Source organism: Cucurbita moschata, unplaced genomic scaffold (genome assembly GCF_002738365.1).
Source record: "Cucurbita moschata cultivar Rifu unplaced genomic scaffold, Cmos_1.0 Cmo_Scf00044, whole genome shotgun sequence".
NCBI classification, from domain to species: Eukaryota; Viridiplantae; Streptophyta; class Magnoliopsida; order Cucurbitales; family Cucurbitaceae; genus Cucurbita; species Cucurbita moschata.
In genome coordinates, this window is record NW_019268560.1 from 2622334 (window position 1) to 2646809 (window position 24476).

General features: G+C 37.2%; 4 protein-coding genes across 7 annotated transcripts; 2 read left to right on the forward strand and 2 right to left on the reverse strand.

Annotated features, from left to right (window-relative positions):
- The first annotated feature begins 6232 nt into the window (after positions 1–6232).
- LOC111434279 lies at positions 6233–9520 on the forward strand. 2 transcript variants are annotated; one of them, XM_023071692.1, is made up of 5 exons: positions 6233–6544; positions 6742–7584; positions 8374–8574; positions 8696–8891; positions 9047–9520. In XM_023071692.1, exons 1-5 carry the CDS (start codon positions 6443–6445, stop codon positions 9229–9231), a joined length of 1527 nt encoding a protein of 508 aa, XP_022927460.1. In that variant the 5' UTR covers positions 6233–6442; the 3' UTR covers positions 9232–9520. The 2 variants fall into 2 exon arrangements, with proteins under 2 accessions (XP_022927460.1, XP_022927459.1); XM_023071691.1 differs by having other exon boundaries at positions 6234–6544; positions 6688–7584.
- An 85-nt stretch (positions 9521–9605) lies between these two features.
- LOC111434281 (BES1/BZR1 homolog protein 4-like) lies at positions 9606–12680 on the reverse strand. Of its 2 annotated transcripts, XM_023071694.1 has the most exons (3): positions 12297–12675; positions 9923–10731; positions 9606–9849 (listed from the first exon to the last, which is right to left on the reverse strand). In XM_023071694.1, the coding sequence occupies exons 1-3, from the start codon at positions 12510–12512 to the stop codon at positions 9846–9848; spliced, it is 1029 nt and encodes a 342-aa protein (XP_022927462.1). In that variant the 5' UTR covers positions 12513–12675; the 3' UTR covers positions 9606–9845. The 2 variants fall into 2 exon arrangements, with proteins under 2 accessions (XP_022927462.1, XP_022927463.1); XM_023071695.1 differs by lacking the exon at positions 9606–9849 and having other exon boundaries at positions 9919–10731; positions 12297–12680.
- Positions 12681–16312: 3632 nt separating this feature from the next.
- On the forward strand, positions 16313–18479 carry LOC111434310 (heat stress transcription factor A-4c-like). 2 transcript variants are annotated; one of them, XM_023071736.1, is made up of 3 exons: positions 16313–16483; positions 16666–17288; positions 17376–18479. In XM_023071736.1, exons 2-3 carry the CDS (start codon positions 17070–17072, stop codon positions 18390–18392), a joined length of 1236 nt encoding a protein of 411 aa, XP_022927504.1. In that variant the 5' UTR covers positions 16313–16483; positions 16666–17069; the 3' UTR covers positions 18393–18479. The 2 variants fall into 2 exon arrangements, with proteins under 2 accessions (XP_022927504.1, XP_022927503.1); XM_023071735.1 differs by having other exon boundaries at positions 16313–16450.
- Positions 18480–21298: 2819 nt separating this feature from the next.
- Positions 21299–24078, reverse strand: LOC111434297 (U-box domain-containing protein 17-like). Its single transcript, XM_023071711.1, has one exon. The coding sequence runs from the start codon at positions 23649–23651 to the stop codon at positions 21516–21518; it is 2136 nt and encodes a 711-aa protein (XP_022927479.1). The 5' UTR covers positions 23652–24078; the 3' UTR covers positions 21299–21515.
- Positions 24079–24476: the final 398 nt, after the last annotated feature.

Sequence of the window (24476 nt, forward strand, 5' to 3'; positions counted from 1 at the left end):
CCCTCGTTTTAAGTTGATTTAATATTCCTTACATGGGCTTTTTGCTTTATCTCTAAGACCAACCTTCTTCAAAAGTTCATGGTGGCAGTATAAACTACACACTATTATTATCTCTTTCCCCCACTGCCTGACTCATCTTGCCTCGTCTGTATTTCAAATCAATTTTTCATTTTTTAACACATGGAAAATGTTTATGCAATTTTATACATCTTTTTATTTGGACATTTCAATTCCCCTAAGTTCAATGAATTCAATGATTTTACTTTTCATAGCTGGATTCATTCTACAATATTTGTCGACTAAGTAAAATTAAAAATGACTTCAGCGATAATCTAAATTAACTTTTTTTTTATGAGTATAAAATTTAAAATTTGTGAATTTTCATTTAAATTAATTAAAAAATAAATTTTATTCTTTCGATGTTTTATAAAATTTATCGTGTCACTGGTAGTTTTTATTTATGTATGTAAATAAAAAAAAGACAATTAAATATTTATATTTTAAATGTTTAGATAGAAGCGAAATACTTTTCAATATATATAGGTAAGGAAAATGATATTTAACAAATTAATAATTTTATACCCATTTATTTATTTATTTATATTAAATAAATTATTAATATTATAATTGTTGGAATATTTAGGTAGATTCGAATTTTCAAAATAAGAGACGACTGTCGGGCCCAACCTCATAAATGCTTATCTATTTTTTTAAATTATTGAAATTTAAGGATGGCCCACACTCTAAAGTCGCCCTCCTGTGTTGACTATTGCCCTCCAAAATAATGTTTTGTTTTTTATTTTTTATTTTCCCTTGGATTTTTTTTTTAATATATTTTGTAGATAATATATAAAAATATAGGATTTGTTGTTAATGATGTGATTTTACCTTTTGTGTTTTTATTGATAAATTGATTTTTTTTTTTTAATATTTTTGAATACGTAAGTCAATTTTCTTATAGATTTTAAATAGATTAAAGCTTTTGACATATAAACAAAAGAGATGTTGACATGACTGTGATAACTTAGCATTTTTTTATAATATAAAAAAATAGAACGGTGATGTGTTTGTATTTTGTTTTTTAAAAAAATATTCTATTTTTTTCTCTTTCAACAACTTTAATATCTTTTTTTTATATCTCATTATCATCAAAAGCATTTTTTAGATCTATCATTTGCGATGACTCGATACAAAAATGTAGGTTTAAATTAGTAGACAAGACGTAGGTTATCATCACAAAAGTCAATCGGTCAATTCTACGTCTAGAAATTCTATAATAGTTCTAACATTTTTTTTATTTCTTAAAATTTTTAGTTCGAAAATATTTTAATAGTAAAATCTAACATTTTTCATATTTTCATATCATTATTTTTTAAATGTTTAATGATTACATAATTTAACTTAATGATTTTAAATTGATTTAAAAGTTTATGTCAAATAAGATCGAGAAATTTTAAATTTATATCCAAAGGTTCGTAAATTATAAAAAAATATATATGTATTTGATAAGTCTCCTATCCCTTTTCTAGTTTATATTTAATAAGCCATTTGTCTATTTATTTACAAATAAAATAAAATTACAAATCTGTTCAATAAAACAAATTAAATATACAAAATTCAATTATATGAAAAGCAAATCTGTTAATTTTAAAAGGCTAATAATGAGGTTAAATATAAAGTTGAGAATTTAGAGCCTTATTAAAAACAAATTGTATTTGTATAAACAAATTTTTTTTTAGAAAAAAAAAAAGAAACAAATACAAACTCAAATTACCATAAATAAATATTTTCATTTAAATCCAATATAAAAATATAGGAGTAAATCCAACCCAAATTTTTATATGAAATTAAAGTTTAAAAATATATATAATATTATAAAAAAACTTGGAGGTAAAAATTGACGTATTAGATTTTTTTTTTTTTCCTTTCATTTAAGTCCTAACAACTTTTTTTTTTTTGTTTGTTCATCGTACAAAATATCATCAAACTTTTTTTTTTTGAAAGTAATTAAAATAATGACCAAATTTTGTTCTAGTTGAACATTTTGACTAAATGAAGAAGAAATGTGCACGCTTTAGAAAAGTTGTAAAACTAATAAATATAAACTCAAATATCAAACACTCACAAATCATCGAGTTTTAACTTTTATAATTCTTTTAAAAGTAAGGTAGGGTTGTAACTTTTTAATCTGGGTATTTTTTGTTTTAAAAAAATTCAATCCAACTGACATCGAAAGAAATTCAACAATTGCGGTTTGAGTTGGATAGTCTAGTTGATTCAATTATCGGATCATATGAATACTCTTGACCCACACGGCTTTCTCCTCAACTTTAATATATATATATATATATACAGAAAATATTATTTGCTAAGTGCACTTGAAAGTACAAGAAAAATTATACAAAGTACATGTTTGACTTTTTTTGAGTGTTCTGACTTTTAAGAGATAAATATTTGACTTTTTTGGATTTGAACCATTAATCTAATCTACCGACTACATTCCGTTGCCGGCCCGTGGAATTTTGACACCACACGGTCTTGAACATGCAACGTCCCCATATTTGTTTCTAAATTTTAAATATATGGTTGTGTCTATATTAATTAATAGTCAATGGTTTTTATATATACCAAGATGTGTATCTAAAATATATACCATTGGTTGGGTGGAGAAAAATTTCCCGCATGGAACTTAAGTCCTGCAAAAATATATATATATATATATATATATATATATATATATATATATATATATATATATAAGTTTTACGGGATGAGGATTAAAATAGGAGATAGGACAACCCCGTAGACATCTTTAGAGACAAGAGATCGAACTGTTGATTTTTGAGATTGAAATAGGAGACAAGACAACCCCATAGATATCTCTAAAAATAAGAGATCAAATGGTTGATCTTTGAGATTGAAATAGGAGACAGAACAACCTCATAGGCCTAAAAATAAGAGATCAAACGGTTGATCTTTGAGATTAAAATAGGAGACAGTACAACCTCATAGGCATCTCTAGAGACAGGAGATCAAACTATTGATCTCCATTAATCTTTGAGATAGTTTAGCTCATGGTTTAGACTTAATAATATAAATTTGGGGTTAATAAAAATAAAAAAGCATAATAAGTAAATTATATAATACAAGTTTACAAATTTAACCTTATAAGAACTTAAAATTAATGAGCTTTTCTATTTATCAATATGTCAAATACATCAAAATGAGCACAATTCAACGGACAACAAGTATATAAATTTGATAAAAACGTATCAAATATTGAAAGAAATGGGTATGAACTCGAACTACAATTCTTTGGTTGACAATTCCACATATCACAAGTCAAAGTTGTATTAATTATAAGGCAATGAAAGTCAAGAACCTGAGTCAAAAGAACAAAGGGTGGCTATGCTTTAAATGGAGTGAGTCAAGGCTTTCTAGAGGATTATAAACCTGATGTTCTTCCATTAATTGCTATTTTTTTTAGGCTGAGGAGGCCCAAATTATTGGCCCATTACTTGTCCCTGAATCTAAGGCGATTATTGTCGATGTCTCTAAGCATGTTCAACTACAAGAATCTAAATCGAAGGCAATAAAGCAGTAGATCCTGAAATATTGGCATGGGAGTTCAGCAATTTCAATTCCATTTTTCGGTCTTTTTCAAATGAAATTGACCATGCATACGCAAGTTGAAGTAAACATTAGTGCAGGCCTATCAGAAGATAGCCTCAACTTTCATAATGTTCACTTCAGCACCATATCGACCTTCTCCCGGTCTAACTTTCCCTCGACCCGTGAGAGAGAAATTTGCCAACCTTCTCCCGGTCTCACGCAAGTGCTGTATAAAGAATTATTTCTTTGTCTTCTACTTCAAAAAACAGAAAATGTAGAACACCTGCCCAAGCCCAAGCCCAAATCCACCGCTCGGATATTGTTCTCTTTGGGCTTTCCTTTTCGGACTTCTCCTCAAGGTTTTTAAAACACGTATGCTAAGGAGAGGTTTCCACATCCTTATAAAAAATGTTTCGTTCCCCTCTCCAACTATGCAACTAATGTGGGATCTTACAATCCACCCCCTTCGACCCAACGTCCTCGTTAGCACTCGTTCTCCTTTCTAATCGATATGGGATCTCACATTAACCTTCTCCAAAATCAACTCAAGATTTTTGGAAGCAACAGACAATGTTTTTAAGTTATATGCTGTATTTTGAGATCTATTACCTTTCTGCTTTCCAAAGAGGCTTTCAAACTTGTTAATCGGAAACAAAACCAAACAAATGTTGGAATCACTGACAAAGATTTTAGACTGAAGTCTAAAAATCCTTCAGTTAGTATAAGAATTTCATAGAATTCAAAACTTTCAGCTCCACTACATACTTGGAGATAATCCAATGAAAATTAGCTATATAGTTGGCTACGGAAACAATTTTCCCACCCATGTCTACACCGGGGTGCCTCAATTCCTTGAGATAAGCTTAGCAAGCAATGTAGGTTTAGTTGCAGGGCTCATTGCTAGCACCACAGGGACTTTCCAAGTGACACTACAAGTTTTAATGGAAAAAATTTGGGCATAGATGAGATGCCAATCTTTGATAGAATTCTTAGGGCTTCTATATAGCTCCTTGATCGTAAGGACTCAACCCTTTGGACTTCTCCTCAAGGTTTTGAAACGCGTCTAGCAGGGAGAGGTTTACCCTTATAAGTAATGCTTTGGTCCCCTCTCCAACAAATGTGAGATCTCACAATCTACCCTCTTGGGGGCCTAGCATCCTTGCTAGCACAACATCTGGTGTCTGGCTCTGATACCATTTGTAAAAGCTCAAGTGCACTACTGGCAGATATCGTCCTCTTTTGACTTTTCCTTTTGGACTTCCCTTCAGAATTTGGTATAAGGTCTATTGGGGAAACCAAAAGCAATACCATGAGAGCTTATACTTAAAGTGGACAATATCATACAATTGTGGAGTCATAGTTCATAACATGGTATCAGAGTCATGCCTTTAATTTAGCCATGCTAATCGAATCCTCAAGTGTCAAGCAAAGAAGCTGCTAGCCTCAAAGGTGTAGCCAAAGGTGACTGAAGTGTCAAAAAGGGTGTACTTGGTTCGAGGACTCCATAGGCTTTAGGGGAGGCTCTATGGTATACTTTGTTAGAGGAGAGGATGGTTGAGGATTGTTGGGAGGGAGTCCCACATTAGCTAATTAACGAGATGATCATGGGTTTATAAGTAAGGAATACATCTCCATTGGTATGAGTTCTTTTGGGAAAACCAAAAGCAAAGTTATGAGAGCTTACACTCAAAGTAGACGATATTATACTACTACGTAGGTTCGTGGTTCCTAAATGTATCTTTACTTCTACAGTAAATGAGAGAAGTATTGTTTCCCTTGGCAGGATTTAGTTATTCGTTGAAATTCAGTAACTAAGGCATCTTTAGAAGTGAGACTAACATGAACACATGAACAAAGATTCATAGCATTTGAAGTAATCGCTGTACTTACAACACGTTACAAACCCAACCAATCCGCAAATTCGATTAAAATACACTCATAAGTTTAAAGACAATCAGCACTATATTGATCTTTCAAAATTTGGGAGTCCTAAGGTTTGAAGAAAAGACCTAACCCTAGCAGCCATGAAGATCAAAAGATATGAAGTAAACCCATGACCCACAGCCGAAAAGCAACAGAACACAATAAAAATTAGAGACAGAGAGGAATTTCAATCACAGGAAAAAACCTGTTGGGGCAATCTCAAAGCCTCAGTTCTGGTGAAGCAGGTATCGTCAATAACCTCGCTCCGGCACCACCGGCAGTTGGGGCTCTGGGAACACTGTAACGCCGAAACCTTCTCGCCGCAATTAAAGATCCGTTGGTCTCTCCTTCTCTGTAAGCTCATTAAACTACGATCCGAACTGGCCGAGTTCGGTTTCCGATCTCCGGATAAACCATTACATGAAACGCAGAAGAAGAAGAAGAAGAAGAAGAGGAAGGAGACTAGATCAATGGAGAGCCGCTTTGGAAGATCGGAGCTCCTTCCCATGGAAACGGAGGAAGAGCTGTGGGAATCTAAACCCCACAGCTACAATAAACTTTCAGTTTTTAGTTTAGCTGTTTAATCTTGTTGTCTCATTATAAATAAATAAAAATAAAAATTTTATTTTTTATAGAACTAATTTAATTTTATATTTCTTTTGAAATATAATCCAAAAGGGAATCAGAAATTTTCAAATGAGAATAAATTAGGGATTTATGTACAGAGCATAGAAACGTAAGCGCGAGGGAGACGTAAAACAAACAACGGAGACCCATCCGTGTGTCTCTTCCACAAATTTCTTCAATTTCAGAATTTCATTGTGCTTTCGAATTCTTCAGGGGTTTTATTCATCTGGGTGTGATCGATCGCTCTTGGCTATCGGATCGAGGTTCATAATTTTCTTCGATGGAGGAGAATCATCCGTGTTCTCCGACCGATTCCCAAGCCTTTGAAACTTTGGCTTCAAGAGCTTCCGATCATCCCAATTCCTTTCCGGGTTCTCCTCTGGTAAGTCTATGCATATCTTTCGGATCAATTACGTGGTAGTTCTGTTGTTCTTCAAATATTTTTGTTCTGGTTTTGTTCCTGGTCGATTATCTGATATTAAAGTTCGTTTTCTGGCCAATTCATATGATTATAATATCGTGTAGGGCTATCCAAAACTTGATTCATTTCGAGAGCTTGACATTCCGTCGGGCGCCCAGTTTTCTCCAAGTGAAAAAACTGTTGAATTTAGGGAAAATGATTCTGAGTCACTCCATAGCAATGGGGAAATGCAAAACTGTTCTAATAAGAATAGGGGAAATTATTTCTATTATGATTTGCCTATGTTGGAAGATACTGGAGTCTGGATACCAATTTCTGTTCCACCCATGTCTGAAACTGATCATGAAGAGTGGGCTAAGGGTTTTCACTTGAATGGCGGTTGCTTTCCTGAAGGTGAATCAGGGTGGAGCCAATGCTTTGAGGTAGAAAAAGAGTTAACAATGTGGGATGTGATAGTAGAAATGTTGCTTGCAGCACGAGGAAAGGTCGGTTCGATGACTTCCATGAGTAACAATGGGTATAGGTTGTCATGGATATCTAGCCATATGGTGGAGCAGGCTTTGAATGAACTGGCTCATTCGCTCACTGAAGCAAATTTTGGAAATGTAAGAGAAATTCTTGAATCTGAGCCACCCAGATGGTTGTCTGATAGCGCTGCTTCTTCTTGTATGTTATGTGGTGTGAAGTTTCATCCAATCATGTGCTCCAGGCATCACTGCCGCTTTTGTGGTGGGATATTTTGTGGGGATTGCTCTAAAGGGAGGAGCTTGCTGCCTGTAAAATTTCGTGTTGCGGATCCACAGCGAGTATGCGATGTATGTAACGTTCGGCTTGAATCTGTGCAACCATATTTAATGGATAAAGTGAGTAATGCTGCGCAGTTACCGACCCGTGACCTTACGGACCTCAGTACATTGAGGTCATGGGTAAACTTCCCTTGGGGACAGTCGATGGAACATGAGATCTATAAAGCTACAAACACCATTCGAGCTTATAATAAGGTAAGTTTTGAAGTCTCGAGTGTTGGTTCAATTAGTCGTTGATGCATATGGTTTGAATTGACTCTTCCTCAGAAGTATGATTATCTCATTTTTGTAATTCAAAACTATCCAGAATATTAGGTTTGATAGTCAAAAATGGATTTTTATTATTTGTTAATGAGCGAAATACACTTTATGTGATAGCACAAGGCCACTGATAGCACAATCCCACTGCTAGCAAGGTTTAGAAAATGCGTCTGCTAGGGAGAGGTTTCCATCCCTTATTAAGAGTGTTCCATTCTCCTTCCCAACCGGTGTGGGATCTCACAATCCACCATCTTCGGGGTCTAGCGCCCTTGCTGACATTAATTCCCTTCTCCAATCGATGTGGGACTCCCCAATCCAGTCCCTTCGGGGCCTAGCGTTCTTGCTAGCACATCACCTCGTAGTGTCCTTGCTGGTACATCGCCTTGTGTCCATCCCCTTTGGGGGCTTAGCCTCCTCGCTGGCACATCGCCCGATGTCCAGCTCTGGTACCATTTGTAACAGTCTAAGCCCTCCGCTAGCAGATATTGTTCTCTTTGGTCTTTTCCCTTTCGGGCTTCCCCTCAAGGTTTTTAAACGCGTCAGTTAGGGATAGGTTTCCACACCTTCATAAAGAATGTTTCGTTCTCCCCCCAACCGATGTGGGATCTTACATACTCTCTCAGTCCATTTCTCTAACAATTTTACAGGAAGTTTGTTGAATAAGGATTCTATATTTTTTCAAGTTTTCCTTAACGTTCGTTATGTTATCTTGCTGTTGCTCAGGTGGGTTGTTTAAAGCCTGAGAAGCTAATTCCAGATGCCATTCTAGGACGAGCAAAAGGTCTAGCAATTATTACCGCTGTCAAAATGGGAGCAGTGGTTACTTACAATGTAGGAACTGGTCTCGTCGTTGCACGCAGAGAAGATGGCTCGTGGTCTCCTCCATCTGCAATTTCATCAATTGGTATGGGGTGGGGAGCTCAGGTCTGTTTTTCTACTCTAACAACTCACGAGTAGTTTCAAGTCTTTCTCAGTTTGTGATATCCTGGTCTCTTCTCCAGTGAACATCTAAACTATAATTTGGCCATTGCCTCTCTTTACACAGATTGGAGGAGAACTGACCGACTTTATAATCGTCTTGAGGACAAGTGAGGCTGTCAATGCATTCAGCGGAAATATGCACCTAGCCGTTGGGGCTGGCGTGAGCGCTGCAGTTGGAGTAATTGGGAGGACAGCCGAAGCCGATATACGAGCTGGTGATGGTGGTTTTGGCTCCTGTTATACATATAGTTCTAGTAAAGGTCTGCTGTTTCAACTTAAACATGTTTTTTAAGCCATTTTTCTGGTATTATATGATTGGAAAGCAATATTTTGGTTTGCATATTGCTGGAATTTATGAGATCTCATTTTTACTTTTGGTTGTGTGTTTGAATAACATTTCTGTATCACTTTCCAGGTGCATTTGTTGGATGTTCACTTAAAGGAAGTATTGTTACCACTCGAACACAAGAAAATGCTCGATTCTATGGTAATCAGTCGATAAGTGCCACCGACATTCTCCTTGGTTCACTCCCAAGACCACCTGCCGCTGCTACTCTATATCGTGCTCTCGCCGATCTTTACCAGAAGATCGAGAATTGATCAAGCTCAGTGTAAATTAATCATCTCAATTCACCTGATGAGAAAAATTCTACAGTTTCATTCAGGTGAGGCAATTGCCTTGTTTGGTACACAAACTGTATAGCTCCTTCTTCACCATCATTCTTTGTTTCTGTCCATAAACCGTTACCTGTAGTCTCTTATGCACAGTATGTACGTACAGAAAAAGGGGCAAGGTAAAACAAAATTGAAATGTGATCCGATTCTTGGAAGTATTGTATATGCATTGATGTCTGTTATGGAGCGATTGCCACCAATATTTTCATTAGTTTCTCCGAAGTATTTCAGTAATGTTATGTAATGTTTCACTGCATTGTAATTGGAGGGGAAGGAATGGAGCAGTAGGTGAGGGCTTTGACATCCAATTGAATTGAATATTATATGGCAATGAAATATCCCTTTCAACAACGAGGGCAGGGAATCCATTAGTGGAATATAATTTTCTTTTTGGAAGGAACGAAAACAACAAATCGATTGTCAAGGAAAGAATTAACCGTCAACCGAGGGGCAAATCTTTGCCAACCAATACACACGGACATCAGTTGAATTTTTCCCTTTGAAGAAAGAACCAAATTTAAGTAAATCCTGACTTTCTTTCACCTGCGTTTGGACAACATATAATCACTTAGCAAGTCGCCAAAATTGCATTTAGGAGGAGATAAAGTGAGTTTACCTCGTCCTTGAATTCCCAAGTGTAAGTTCGAGATCATCAGAGATGCATTCCTCATGAATTCTCTCTCCTTCCCAAGGCTTCACCAACCCAATCGAACAACTTCCGAAGGCAAACTCCACTGCAGTCCCATCCGTCATAGGAACATCTGAAGTATGATCGGTGCCCGCAGCAACCGTGGGCGAGCACGTCCCGCTCTGTGTAGGAGTCCAATTACGAGACCCTCCAGCAGACATTGGATTTGACATTGCCTCCTTAAATCCGAATGAAGGACCTCCAGCAGACATTGCCTCCTTAAATCCAAAAGGATTCCTAGCCACAAGGCTGAAGGTTGGTGACGATGGTCCACTTTGAGGAATCCGCATACTATCAAGCCATGCTGAATCAGCCAACATCTGACGCCCAGGGCTCGGAGGGGTCGATGCAGGCAAACATGAGAAGCGCTGTGCAGCCCAAGCAGGAGCAACTGCTGGATGATTGTCCCAATCATTTGGTTTTCTGGGTGTTCGAGCAGTTGGGGAGCTCGACGGAGGGGTAACAGGTGCACTTATGGAGCCACCAGTAATATAAAGATGGTGAGGCAGCCTGGAGGAGGCTGGTGATGAAGCTGAGGAGAGGTTCTTCAGCCATGGGATGAGGGAATTGGGATCAGCAGCATTGTCATTGCCTTTAATGGCGTAACGGGAAGGGCTTGGGAAGGAAGAAGACGCAGGACTTGGGTTATAAGATGCACATGGGCTCGGCTGATAAGATGAACATGGACTTGCAGAAGCTGATCCGCCCATGATATCGCGTTCCACAGGCTTGCATCCCTGCGAAGTGTCAATTAATTATCAGTGAAAGAATGACAGTCGGCAACAATTGCAGAAAAAGAAGGCATCCAAAGTTTGAGTAGAACGGTAGAAGGAAGAATCGGTAATATACTCCGGGCAAAACAATTGCAACGATTAGAAGATTGATCAATGACTAAGAAAGTTGATTCAAATCATACAAGATCGACCTATGCTGGAGAAGTATCATTGACGAATATGATGATGACCGAATACAAGTGACGCCAAAAGAAAACAAAATACCCCACTACATGTTGTCCCCCAGCGTGTTCCTGTAGCCTCGTGTTATAATGCTAAAAAGGAAACGTTGTTTGCCGAAAAGGACCAAAAGATCTGATTTTTTTTTAATTAAAAAACGCATGTAGTCAAGGAAGAATCGTGAATGCTTGGTCTGAAATTATTCATTGAGCTGAATGGGATGTAGATTTTCACACAGCTTGCTGGCCCAGCTCCATTATCAAGTTGTGCTCACAATTAACTGAAAAAAAAAAAAAAAATGTATAGCATTGAAACCCGGGAATCTCGGTAAGAGTGGCCATTAGTTGATTTTGTAAAAGACGAAAGCAAGCAAGCCAAAAGGAAAAGGGACCGTCATTGCTCCATGATACTGCTAAGAAATTGCAGACACTGAAATCCATCCACTGTACACCAGCATGCTGAACTAAAGGAGATAAAAAGATTAGTGGGTGGGTTGGTGGGTGCAGAGGAAAACTGGACACTGAAGCTTTTCTTTCTCCTTTTGACATCATTTGCTGAGGAGAGAAATCCAGGGTAATCATTTGATGCCATTTAACATAGTTGGGCAAAACCCAGCGCCTAAAAAGTGTGTGTTTCTGCAGAAGCTTGGCAATGGGTTTGGATAATTAACGAAACCAACGAAAGTATAAGCTCGAATCAAGGAGATAAAATTGGCTTCAAAAAGAACAAACTCATCCCTAAAAAGTAGCTAAACTTTCGGAGACAAGTGGAGGTTAATTTTGATGGTTTCGTAGAAGCAGTTCCTTGTGTTGGAAACATCTCGGTGTTAGCGTCTGAAAAGCTCAGAGAAATCCTCGTCGTCTTCCACCAAGGACTGAACCCGAACGAATCTTATAGTGGGCTCCAATAAAAAAAGTAAAGCAGTCAACAGAATTAAGGTTGAGAGCTGACCGTCGGACTCTCTTAACAGGTCCGTGATTCTAAAATTCCCCAAATCGAAACAACTTACTATGCCCAACCCCACTTCCATAATGAAGACAACATTTCTATTGTTACCAAATTTGTCTGTACAAAATTATGCGTGCTTAGGTCTAAAACAGACAATGTCATAAAATTACAGAGAGAGGTACAACGTTCCAGCAACGGCAGATCATATTAGCATCATTTTCGCAAATTTCGATCCATACTCAAAGCAATTACAGAAACAAGAACATAACATCAATCAATCAATCCAACCAACCTAATTTCAACTAGCAATTGAAAAGAGGAGAGAAACAGTGCAAGAAATAAAGTCACATTCGGAATAAAAGAGAGCGATCGCGAGAAAGTTGGGAGAGTGAGTAAGATACCTTCCGATAGGTAGTGCCGTCTTCCTCTACAGTCCACCCAGCTTCAACACAGAGGGCTTTGAGGACCTCATTATTATCGCAGTGCTTGGGAAGCTTATAGTTTCCGTACATTCGCAGGCCGAGAAAGATCTTAGCGGCGATGGCACGTCGGCGCCTCTCACGGCGCTTGTTGTTCTCCCTCTCCTTCCAAGTGGGCATTCTCGTCCCTGATGTCATACTAAAGAAGCTCTGAATCGGAGATTTCGTATTCAGAGCAGAAATTGTGAAGATCGGTGGCCGGAGAAGAAGAACAAAATCACTGTAAAACGGTGCGAAGTGGATGAAAGTTTCTCTCTCGAGAAAATTTGTGAGAAAATGTGTTGTTATTATAAGAGCCAGTCAGCCGGTGATTTGGGGGATTTTTTTTTTTTTTTTAAAATATATAATTATGAATAAAACAAATAAATAAAAATAGAGAGAGACGTTGGGTGTATGCGTATTTTAGTACCGCGAAATTACGAATGTGTCCTTTTGTTCTTTTGTTTCCTCCCATCCCATAATCACGGAGTAGACACGTGTTTACGATTTTTTATTTATTTATGGAATTAGTCTCATGCCCTCCAGGCAGCCACTCCACGTGAGAATCACGCCCTAACCAACGTCTTTTTCTCGACGAATCACAAATGAGCCTGAAGGATCACAGTCCAGCCACGTGTCCCGGTCTCCCAGAGCTTACTGTGGTCCCGGGTGTAGGCACCATTTCCTTGCTGGCTACACTCCTAATTGAAATTTGGCGTATTTAAGATTTTACCCTCAAGCCCACGTGGCATCCATCCAGTCATTGATGTCCTTTGGAAGAACTGATAATAGAAATCCAGAGCGTGGGAGAGACCCCACATGGTGGAGCTCATTTTCCTCGATTTGGAAAGTGTTCGCGTCTTTTCATCCTCCTGGTTTTGTAGGGAAGATACTTCACCACTTTCTAATGCTTCGAATAGACGTTTTTTCGTGTAGATATTTTTGTTTTGATACATAAATGATGAGATCCATATGTTGTAAAGGTCCAGATAATGTAAACACTTAGATTCAAAATCAAAATATCTTCCAAGGGTTCAATTCCCGTTGGAAATAATTTTATATACGTAAAATCTAATTATACCGAAAAAATTGTATAAGTAACAAACAATTATGAATAACGTGGGAATCGATCAAGTTTCAGTTAAAAATATCCAAAGGACGGGATGGGGAGGGCATCTCCATCCCCGCCAACTACTTCATTTCACATCCCACCAAATTTTCCATTTTATTTTTGTGGGAATCAAGTTTCCACCAGTCATTTTTACCCGTTTATTATTCTTTCCAAAAAAAAATATAGTTGTTAACTTTTCATTTTTTTCACGTGATTTTTATTAACAAAATTGTTTAATTTCTAAAATTTTAAATTATAATATTACACCATAATCTTTAATTTAAATATTATAATTAATTCACAAATAACTAATTTAATTTTTTAATAATATAGATATATATTTAATATGTGTTGAAAATAAACCGGTAAAGAGAAGGAATATAATCCTATCTCTCCCCAAACCCTATTTAAATGGTCTCCTCCCCGATCAGAGGTGGGTACACCTAAGGTCCCAACCCTACAGATAAAAGGAACATCTCTGGTTCCGGCCTCAAGAGTTTATCACATGGCTCTTCTCTATTAGACGTGTGATTTTCACCAAAGATAGTCCCTCCAATTTTTTTTATAAGAAATATAGATTTCAACTCTTAAATTGACTCACGTAGAGTTAGTAGAAGCCGAAAATCATGCTCCTATCTCAATTTTGGTCTTTTAGAGTAGAAAATAGGTACGAAATCAACTCGACTTATTTTGAACTACGAAAATCCAATTTACCCACTATTAACACAAAAATTTAATTCACAAAATTAGCGTCGTGAAAAATAACCAAAAAAAAATTAACCGAGCCAAATTCTCACTCGAGTTTGAGGGTCTTTTGGTAATCTTATACCAAATACACTTTCAATCTATAGGATTGTCGTATTGTCTTTTATTTATTTATTGCTTTTTAATAATTCTGTAGCTGCTAGCTTATTGGCTCTAGATGGATATAAGAGTGAAATATTGTTTATTTTATTTTTTGTATTTTTTGTCTTTCTTTGTTAGTGTACCTTTGTGATTAAGTTTTAGACACTATTTTGATACGATTTTAAATGATTGAATTTTATGTAATTTATTGAAGGGGAAGATATTAATTGCAATAATTATTTAAATTTAGAGTTAAAAAGCGATGGAATTGAAAAGGGTAAGAGAATTGAATTTTTCCTTTTAAAAAAATTGTTTTTTAAAACATAACAAGAGAATGGTTTAATTTAATTCCGCAGTTAACGGTAGTGGTGGTGAACAGCCCACACGTGCGCCGCGGACGTGTAGACGATATTAAATTATCATGAAAATTGAGGAATGGAGTCCGGCCTATGATGAGACGGCGAGTGCGGGGGGACATTTTTAGTTGTCATGCACTTTATTTCTTCTATTTCTCTCTGTGTTTTTGTTTTTTGTTTTTTTTTTATATAAAAAAACAATTATAAATTTTCAGGTTGGATATAAGTTTTAGTAAAGTGGGATCCACCGCCGAATTATAAAAAATAATAATATAAGTTTTTACTCTTATTAATTAGTTAGAAAAAAATGGTTAAAATTTTGTATATAAAATATTTTTAACCCTTCACACATATCATTAATACTATTTAATGTTTTAAAGTTTTTTTTTTTTGTTATTATATGAGAGTATCCATTAATTACACGTTAAAAATATATTTAAATTCTCAAAAATAATATTAACATCCTTAACCGCCAAAGTTTCATCACCCAAAGAGTCGAAGTTTAGTTGAGTTGACAAATAACTCATATTGATTCCCTCCAAAATTTTTGTAATAAAATGTTAAAGATTTTAATATTATTTTAAAATATCTCATAAGATTATTTTAAAATATTTCATCCCAAATTAATCGGGTTAAAATTCAAGATAATTCAACGTGATTTTGTGGAATAATTAAAAAAAGAATCTATTAGTCCCAAAATGATTATAAATGTTAATAGAAAAATATTTTGCTTAATTTGTAATTCAAAAATAAAAACCCATAAATAATTTAGTGAGCACATATGAAAATGAAGCGGTGTCGTTTTGAGTCAGTGGTCTGTTCTTTTCTTTCATGTTTTAGAAAAATCATCAACATAACCATATATTTAGCTATAGCATAATGTGGCAAACCAAAAATATATTCTCCTACTTAGCCGTATTCATACATAAAATAATGCACCATATATAAAATAGTATGTAAAAGATGCGATTGCGATTGCCGGTAAACGTATCTCAGCCATCAAAACATATTGTTTTGTTTTTTTATCTAGATCACATCCATACAGAAAAAGATACACAACTTCATCGCATAACTGCTTTAAATTAAATAGTTGTAACGAGCTAAAAGACGTGATTGTGTTCAAACATGTTTTTATGTTGGATGATGATGTTTTATATTTATAGTCTAGATTACACCTATACATAAATGATACACCACTTCAATTTGAATAACTTCAATTAAGTTTTTAAAGGAGAAATGACAGTTCAAATTTTCGTCAAAAAAATATATATATAATGAATTTATTCTAATTCTTTTTTTTTTAAATGTATATGATTTTTTTTTTCAAACTACAAGATATAAGTTGATATATATATATATATTGGTAAACTATTTGATAAATAAAAAATTTTAATATTAAATTCAACTCAATTGGGTAGAAGATTAAAAAAAAAACAATTTGAAATTTAACAAATAAACATTTACCACACAAGGATCGAATATATATTTTGCCCAAAATAAATTGGGAGAATTAATTTTTTCCAGAAATGGAAAATAAGAGGGAGTAGTTCGTATTTTTGAGATGTGGCGAATCATTATCTTCCACGTGCGCCTCCTTCAATTTGGCACATTTTAATAATTGGATGCTTAATAATGGTTGCCTTATCCTTCAAGTTCCAGCGCTTTACCTTTTTCCGCCATTTTAGTGACTGATAATTTTCTTCAAGCCCGTGTTAGGCAGTGCATCAATCAAAGATTTCTGTGTTTCCATGTAGGTTTCTCCCAATCAAAGCGAAGGAAAAGAGGTACAGGTGCCCTCAGAGATTGGATTATTAATCGTTCGTCTCTTTTCCCCCCTCCTCTTTTTGTTTGTTGAATCTAAGGGCATTTTTTAATCGTCTTTCGTTTCCACTTTTTTGTTATTTCAATTGAATTGATTGGATTTCATTAAGTATTTTATTACTTCAGTTCAAACCGTTAAACTCCGTTCCGCAACTCTCTGTTCTTTTGTCTTCTTTAGGCTATGTTGAGCAAGTTCTACTCGAGTTGACTGGAGAAGGGTCGATGCAAAATTCGTATTTTCTTTCAAAATCCCATATGGGAAATCGATAATTCTGAATTGGGTTTGCCTGGAAATCAAGTTTTGATGGAAATTTCTGGGATTCACCGGTGTTTTTGTGATTTAAATGAAGACCCAACTCGGGGTTTTTGCTTTTGAGGTTTTAAATTCTTTGGTGGATTATCGTTGTTGTTCTTGAAGTTTGATGTGGTGAATCTGTTAAGAGTTGTATTGATATTTTTGTAAGGATTTTGATACGCGATCTTCTGTTTGCAATTTGGTGGATTGGGAGTTGTTAATGTACAGCTTTTGGTTTCTTAATTTGGGGGTTCTTATTTTGGGGACTGGAGAGGTTAGGATATAGAATGGATGAAGCTCAGGGAAGCGGCTTGACTTCGTTGCCTCCATTTTTAGTCAAAACATATGATATGGTCGATGATCCTTCAACCAATTCGATTGTTTCATGGAGTTCAAGTGATAAAAGCTTTGTTGTTTGGAAACCACTGGAGTTTTCATCAGTTTTGTTGCCTAAATTCTTTAAGCATAGCAACTTCTCGAGCTTCATCAGGCAGCTCAATACATATGTAAGATGATAAGTTTTTCATTTACTTGCTTATTGTTGTGATTGTGTCCTTGTTTTTGTTTTCTGAACATTTTGTTCATTACTTTAGGGGTTCAAGAAGGTGGATCCTGATCAATGGGAATTTGCCAATGATGATTTTGTTAGAGGTGAGCAACACCTGATGAAGAACATCCACAGGAGAAAACCAGTTCATAGTCATTCTTTACAGAACCCCCATGGGCAAGGAGTATCTCCTCCGCTAACTGAAGTCGAGAGAAAGAGTTTCGAGGATAACATCGAGACGCTGAAACGGGATAAAGAGCAGCTTCTTCTCGAGTTGCGGAAACACGAACAAGAGTATCAAGGAGTTGTGTTGCAAATGCAGAATTTGAAAGATCGCTTTCAATGTGTTCAACAAGGCATGCAATTATTTATCAGTCTGATAGCTCGTTTTTTGCATAAACCAGGACTTCGCTTGGATCTTCTGCCACAATTGGAAACTTCTGATAGAAAGAGGAGATTGCCTAGAGTTTCTTACAACAATAGTGAAGATAACCTTGAGGATAATCAGATGGGGACAACTCAAACCATTAGTAGAGAAAATAGGGATTGTAGTTTTGATCCAATTTTGAAAGAAGAACAGTTTGAACTTGTTGAGACATCCCTAACCTTTTGGGAAGGCATTATCCATAGTTATGGTCAAACAATTAGTCCACTTGATTCCAGCTCAAACCTGGAGTTGGGTGGATCTGTAAGTCATGCCAGTAGCCCTGCTGTAACTTGCAGGCAAGTTAGTGAGGAGCTTCGGTGTAAATCACCAGGAATTGACATGAATTTGGAGCCCATGGCAACCGTTGCTCCTGAATCTGTAGCCTCGAAAGATCAGGCAGCTGGAGTCAAAGCTCCAGTACCAACTGGTGTCAATGATGTTTTCTGGCAGCAATTCTTGACGGAGAATCCTGGTTCATCTGACCCACAAGAAGTTCAATCAGCCAGAAAAGATTCTGATGTCATAATCGAAGAAAACAGACCGAGCGATCAAGGAAATTTTTGGTGGAACACGAGGAGTGTAAATAATGTTGTAGAACAGATAGGGAACCTTGCTCCAGCAGAGAAATTTTCATAGTAGGTTGATTGTTTTTCTGAACTACTGATTTTCCTTAGCTCACATGTAACATAATTTATTATAAAATGGAACATTTGGGCTCTCATCTATGTCTTTCTTCACATGTTCTCATTGGTTTTGATTCCCTCATAATGCTTGACTTGTTTAGAGAATTAGTGGCTGTACCTATGAATGAACAATAATTTTGACTACTTTGGTTGTGTAATAGGGAATAGGCATTAGTGTTGGATCATTGTATAGTATGCAAGTGATCATTATTAGGAATTTGAGTCCCGCGGAACTATATTTATATGTTAGTTTATTATTCGTTATTATAGTATTCTACGTCGGCTAATTAAGGTGTTGATCATGGGTTTATAAGTGAGTAACATTATCTCCATTAGTACGAGGCCTTTTGGAGAAACCAAAAGCAATTGTGGAGAGTTAGAGGTTCCTAACATTCCATCTTGGATTAGTTTGTTTCAATCTTCTGACTTTCATGCATTTGTTTTCTGTTTCCTATTGTCTTTGAATATTGATGGTTTATCATTTGTTATGGAGATATCAGTGAAGTATCATGAAACCCTGTAACATGAGAAGAAAGAGTTTGTATTCTTGTTTAATATTTCATTAATTTAGTTTTGTTGTTAATAGTGTTTAGATTGTAGTAGTATCTCCTTCCTTCTGAGTAGGGTTCATTTACGCGCAAGCGCCCAACTTTAGAGAAGTTTCTATTTGTTCGAGGACTTGAATGATGATTTGTTGAGGACTTCCAACAGGCTGCAAAACGGGGGAAGGAGATTGCTTTGGCCCTTGAGGATTTACACAGGCTTTCATGCGTGCTTGTTTCATGTAAAGTATCTCTTATCTGAACTTAGTGATATGACATCTGAATAAAAGGTATCCATTTTGCAACGTGAAGTGTTCAAGTATCTCATATCTGATGTTCATCTTGTATCATCTGGAGGGGCATACGTTCATGATTTTTAGTATCACTTCCTGATTCATTTGTCTATTGTAGGTAACTGTGCACGTTGAGAGGGCGATTTTGAACTACAACAAGTTAATGAAGGTGAAGGATAGCCGTACTGCTGCTTCCACTCTGTGAAATTGGCTTGGAATCTGCTAAAAGAAACATCCAGATCTCACCTGATTGCTACTTGTCTTTGGATACTGGGGTACACGACCAAATTGAATCCAAACACTCTGCCTTTTGCCATGGTTACTATGGTGATTACTATCAGAAAGAACACAGTTTAGGACCTTGATTATATCCTCTAGAGTTGTGATTTTCCTCGGGCTGTTTGGTGTTGGTTTCTTTAAGATGTTTGGCTAATAGCTTTGCCCGCTCTCAAAGATGCATGAAGTAGATTGAGGAGCTTCTCCACCATCGACCTTTGCGTTTGTGTGAGAAAAGACTGTTTCTAGGAGATCCCACAAAGGTTGGAGAGGGAAACGAAACATTCCTTATAAAGATGTGAAAACTTCTCCCTAGTAGAAGCTTTTTAAAACCTTGAAGGGAAGCCCTTTAAGAGAAAGCCAAAAGAGGATAATATTTACTAGCGGTGAGCTTAGGCGGTTACAATTTCCATCTCCACCATCCACCTTTGTGTGAGAAAAGACTGTTTTTGTGACAGGCTGGGGTTTATGCTATTTTGTAGGATCCGTGGAGTGAGAAATAATTGAATCTTCATAGGGAGAGAGAAGTGATACAATAATGTTTGGTCTTTTATTATATTCTCTATTTCTCTTTGGACATCAGTGTGTAGGCCCTTTTTGTAACTATTCACTAGATCTTATATTACTTGATTGGAGCTCCTCCTTGTAGTTGGCTCCCTGTGGGCTTCTCTTTTTTGTATGCTTGTGGATTCTTTCGGAATTTTCTATTTTTTTCAAAAAAAAAAAAAAAGTAAAAATCAGACAGAACACAATTGTTAGGGACCCAAGCCATGAGGACCCCTGATGCTGGGAAGCTGTTGAAGTTCAATCTACTTTCACCAGGTTTGAATTCTCTGATTGGCATTATTAGAATGATAGCTTAATTAAATCTTAGAACAAACATTATTCCTTCAAATTTCAGAAGCTGGAGAAGTTGGGACAGCTGAAGTTGTCTGTAAGTCTTAAATGTGGTAAGGCTGTGTTGAATGGCTTAGTGGGTGCAAAGTTTCTTTTAGAGTAAGGAAAACTACAGTGGGTTGCATTTGAGTTGAAAACAACGTGTGACCCATCATAATAAAGAGTCCACCATGTTGATTTCTGCTATCATACAGGTGTCTTGATCTGATCTCCAATGGTTGCTGGGGAAAATGGCCGACTCTGCTTCCACTTTGAGTGCCTTTTCCTTCATCTCATTGCATTTGTAAGTACACGGGCGGTGGAAAGCCCCGATGCCCCACCATTCTTGATCATTTCTTTAACCACTTGCTATTTATGCAAACACAAGACTGCTCTGAGTGAGACTTCCCCGATCCAATGCTCGTTACTTTGCCACCTAACTATGCTTAAAAAACTCTTAGAACGAGAACTTGAGATATCCTAAAGACCTCCTGATGAACAGTGTAACATAGTTCTATGACACAGACTACGTCACAAGGAACACATGAAGTCTTGGGTGTAGGTACTCAAAAGGAACCCATAAAGCCTTAGACATAGATACGCAAATTGTATCGCAGAGAACACATGAAGTCGTTCACTAAACACGCCTCTCCCAAAAACATTATTGAGATCATGATATGTGTCGATGGATTTTCAAAGTGATGTGGAAATGAGTCTTTGTCTATTCAACAGGGTAATGATGACTGATTTGATAGGAAACATATCTTCACAAAGGGCTTTTGGACAAATTGATGGCATTGGAAGATACCCATATTGAACCAATTTTAAGGCATTGGAAATGGAAAGAGCTCATCCTAGTTCCAGGATCGAAGTGATGAATGTTGTAACTGAGCCTCTATTTTTGCCAATAAATATTTTCTATTACAGCAAGGATACAAGTATGTAAAACGAAGAGTAGATACATCATTACTAGCAACCATTGTTTCATAAAATATGGACATGGTTGTGGCTATAATCCTTCCGTTCTAATATTTCAATCAAAGAATCGGTTAACGTTTGAACAAAATTGGGGAACAGTGAATAGCGTGACTACACGACCGGTACTGAGATGGATATCGGCACAGATACCTCGCTAGCAAAGCTGGAGTCCCTGTTAGAAGCCGAGTTACTTGGATAGGCATAACCAACCCCATGCATTACGACATGCTCACATCTTTGGAACACTCGAGCTAGCGAAGCAGCCTTTCTTCTTGCTCGCTTGGTACCGGTAAATAGGAGCATTTGGAGCAACCCAGCCAAAGCGGGAGCCTTGAACACTTGCTCGGTCGTGGCAGCGCCTCCACTCCGGCATAACTCGAGCAAAGCTGCTACTGCATTCTCTTTTCCTCTTGGTGTACCACATCGCATCATTGCTATTAATCCTGCCACAGCTCTCTCCTCTTTAGCGACTGCTTCGGCTCCAACGGGCTGTCTAACAATCAAGGCCAATGCACCAGCTGCTTCCTCAGCAACACCTTCGTTCCCCAATGCTACTACAAGCGCTGTTACTGCTCCGGCCTCTATCATCCGAACGCAGTTATCGGTATGCGTCGAGAGATTAAACAAAGCTGTTACAGCGTCCTTCTTTCCTCTTGGGGTACCATCTCTCAACAACCCTGCCAAGGCTTCAACTGCACCACTCTCCTCTGCTATTCTCTTCTTGTAGTCATGAACTGCAGAGAGGCTGAACAACGTAGCTGCGGCGTTTTCCCGTGCTTCTGTACTATGTCCAGATCTCAACACTTCGGTTATCGATCCTAAACACCCTACCTCACTCATAATCAAACTTTTGTTCTTGTCATATATTGAGAGATTAAGCATAGCAGTCACTGAATTCTCCTGTGCAACTGGGTTTGGGGAAGCCAGCAACTTTTGAAGATGGGGGATCGCACCGGCTTCTGCGATGAACGCACGATTCTCTTTCCCTGTTTTGGCCAACAAACGAATCTCACGAGCAGCAATCGACTTTGCATCTTGCGATCCGATTGATAACTGTTGAATAAGGATTATAGCTGTTGCTCTGTTGGCTTCGAGCGCAGCACGTGTTGGAGAAGCCATTGCATAACTTTCAGCAGATGCATCCATTCCTTCTGGTGGATCATAAGGAACTCCATGGGCAATGCACCATTGGATGATCAAATTCCTTAACGCGCGGTTGGGAGCGAGGCGGGTATGAACGAGCAATTGCCCCGTCTTTGGGCAAGTGCTGTGCCCTTCTTCCATCCATCTAGTAATCGAACTGCGGTCATATGTCTGACCTGTAGAAATGATCACCGGATCATTCATCAAATCCAGTGATATCGGGCAGCAGAAGTCCCTCGGAATCGTTAAAAGCGTCTCAGCAATCTCCTGGCTAATCAAGTTCTTCTTCAGCTTCTTCTGGTTCCCTGCACCTGAATCAACTTCATCTTCCTCAAATCCGAAGAGGAGAAATCTACTGTATCTAGTAAAAGCAACAAAACCATTTAACACTGCTAAGGTTGGCTCAACGTCGCCCTCATGATTGACAATCTGCTCCTCCAAGAACTCAATTTCAGCTCTACAACACTTAGCATTCCGAATCTTCAACTTATCCACAAAAAATTCCCTCAATTCCCTCGGATTCGGAAGCCTCCCGTTCTCAAATTCGTCGAGAAACGAAAGGAAGTGCGCCCTCAACACCTCGTCGCATTCATCAACAAACATCCTAGTCCTTCTCAATTGCTTTTGCAAGAGCTCAACCTGTTCTCTAACATCCACAGCTAATTCAACTTCCTCAAAAGGGAAAACATCAAAAAATGTCAACAACTCCAAATTCAAATCATTGAAATGCCCCGAAATCGAGTGGTTCTGAAGCAACATCCATAACTTACTCGATTCGGAGCAATAATCAAGGAGTATCTTCGACCGATACAACAACAAATAAAGCTCCTTCAAACAGAGCAACGCTGTGTGAGGCAAAGTAGCACCGGAATCCTTCAAACAGTCCAAAAAGACTAAACACACCTCCAGTTTCCTTATCAGAGATCGCGAATTCCTCCGCTGAAAGAAGAAGGATTTCTGAGAAAATCGGGAAACGAGCTCCGTCGCAACAACCGCCAGGGTTCGAACTAAGGCCACATCGGAGAGGTCAACAGGGGCCAAAAATACCTCCAAGGACGGCGATCTCCTTCTCCGTAAAGACGAGAAAATCGCAGCGGCAGCCATAAAACCCCCACCAACCCCCAAATTCTAGGGTTACCGAAATTCAACAAAGCACCGAGAAATTGACGATGCAAAATCGGAAGAAAAAGAACAGAAAACTCGAAAATCTTGGAAGAAAAAGAAAACCACAGATCAAAACCAGAGTTAAACGAGACGAAGAACCGTAATTTGTACAAAGAGTGTTGCGCCAATTGGTGGGTCGTGAAGCAAAGCAAGTTGCTGATTAATGGAGAATTGAAAAACACAAGAAGATAGAAACGGAAAAGAATCGCTTTATAAAAAAAAAAAAGAAGAAACAAACAAAGGGAAATGGGGATTCCGCGTTCGATCAAGGGAAGCGAGAAATTGTAAGATCGTCCATGAATTAGCAATGGCGGCCAGTACCGGGGAAAGTGACGTTCCAAAGGTTTGACGATAAATTTATCACAGATTCCTATCATGCTCTCAATTAAGAATTAAACGCACTATGATTTTTCCACCTTAAAAAAATTCACAAATTTTTAATTTTGTTTCACATATTCTTGACTCCTTTGATATTTTTTAAAATTTTTAAAATAAAATATTTATAATTCTATTAAAAATAAAATAATCCAACATTTTAACTAATTTTTTTAATCTTATATATTATCAAATTTGAACAAAATTTATTATTATTTTTCTTAAAATATATAGAAATGTAATCTAATGGTGGAGTATTTTGTATGTAGTGGAATTTGAGGAAGGGTTGACTAGAAAAAAGTCAGTGGGGCCCAGTAGTTATTGTGGTTGACAGCTGGCAGTTGAATATTTTTGGTTTCACTTCAAACATTTTAATCATTTAATTTAAAC

Coding starts and splice junctions, on each gene's coding strand:
- LOC111434310 (XM_023071736.1), top strand. CDS start 17,070: ATGGATGAAGCTCAGGGAAGCGGCTTGACTTCGTTGCCTCCATTTTTA. Junction 17,289..17,375: donor TCAGGCAGCTCAATACATAT/GTAAGATGATAA, acceptor TCATTACTTTAG/GGGTTCAAGAAGGTGGATCC.
- LOC111434281 (XM_023071694.1), bottom strand. CDS start 12,512: ATGACATCAGGGACGAGAATGCCCACTTGGAAGGAGAGGGAGAACAAC. Junction 10,732..12,296: donor ACGGCACTACCTATCGGAAG/GTATCTTACTCA, acceptor GACACTTCGCAG/GGATGCAAGCCTGTGGAACG.
- LOC111434279 (XM_023071691.1), top strand. CDS start 6,443: ATGGAGGAGAATCATCCGTGTTCTCCGACCGATTCCCAAGCCTTTGAA. Junction 7,585..8,373: donor CCATTCGAGCTTATAATAAG/GTAAGTTTTGAA, acceptor GCTGTTGCTCAG/GTGGGTTGTTTAAAGCCTGA. Junction 8,892..9,046: donor TACATATAGTTCTAGTAAAG/GTCTGCTGTTTC, acceptor ATCACTTTCCAG/GTGCATTTGTTGGATGTTCA.
- LOC111434297 (XM_023071711.1), bottom strand. CDS start 23,651: ATGGCTGCCGCTGCGATTTTCTCGTCTTTACGGAGAAGGAGATCGCCG.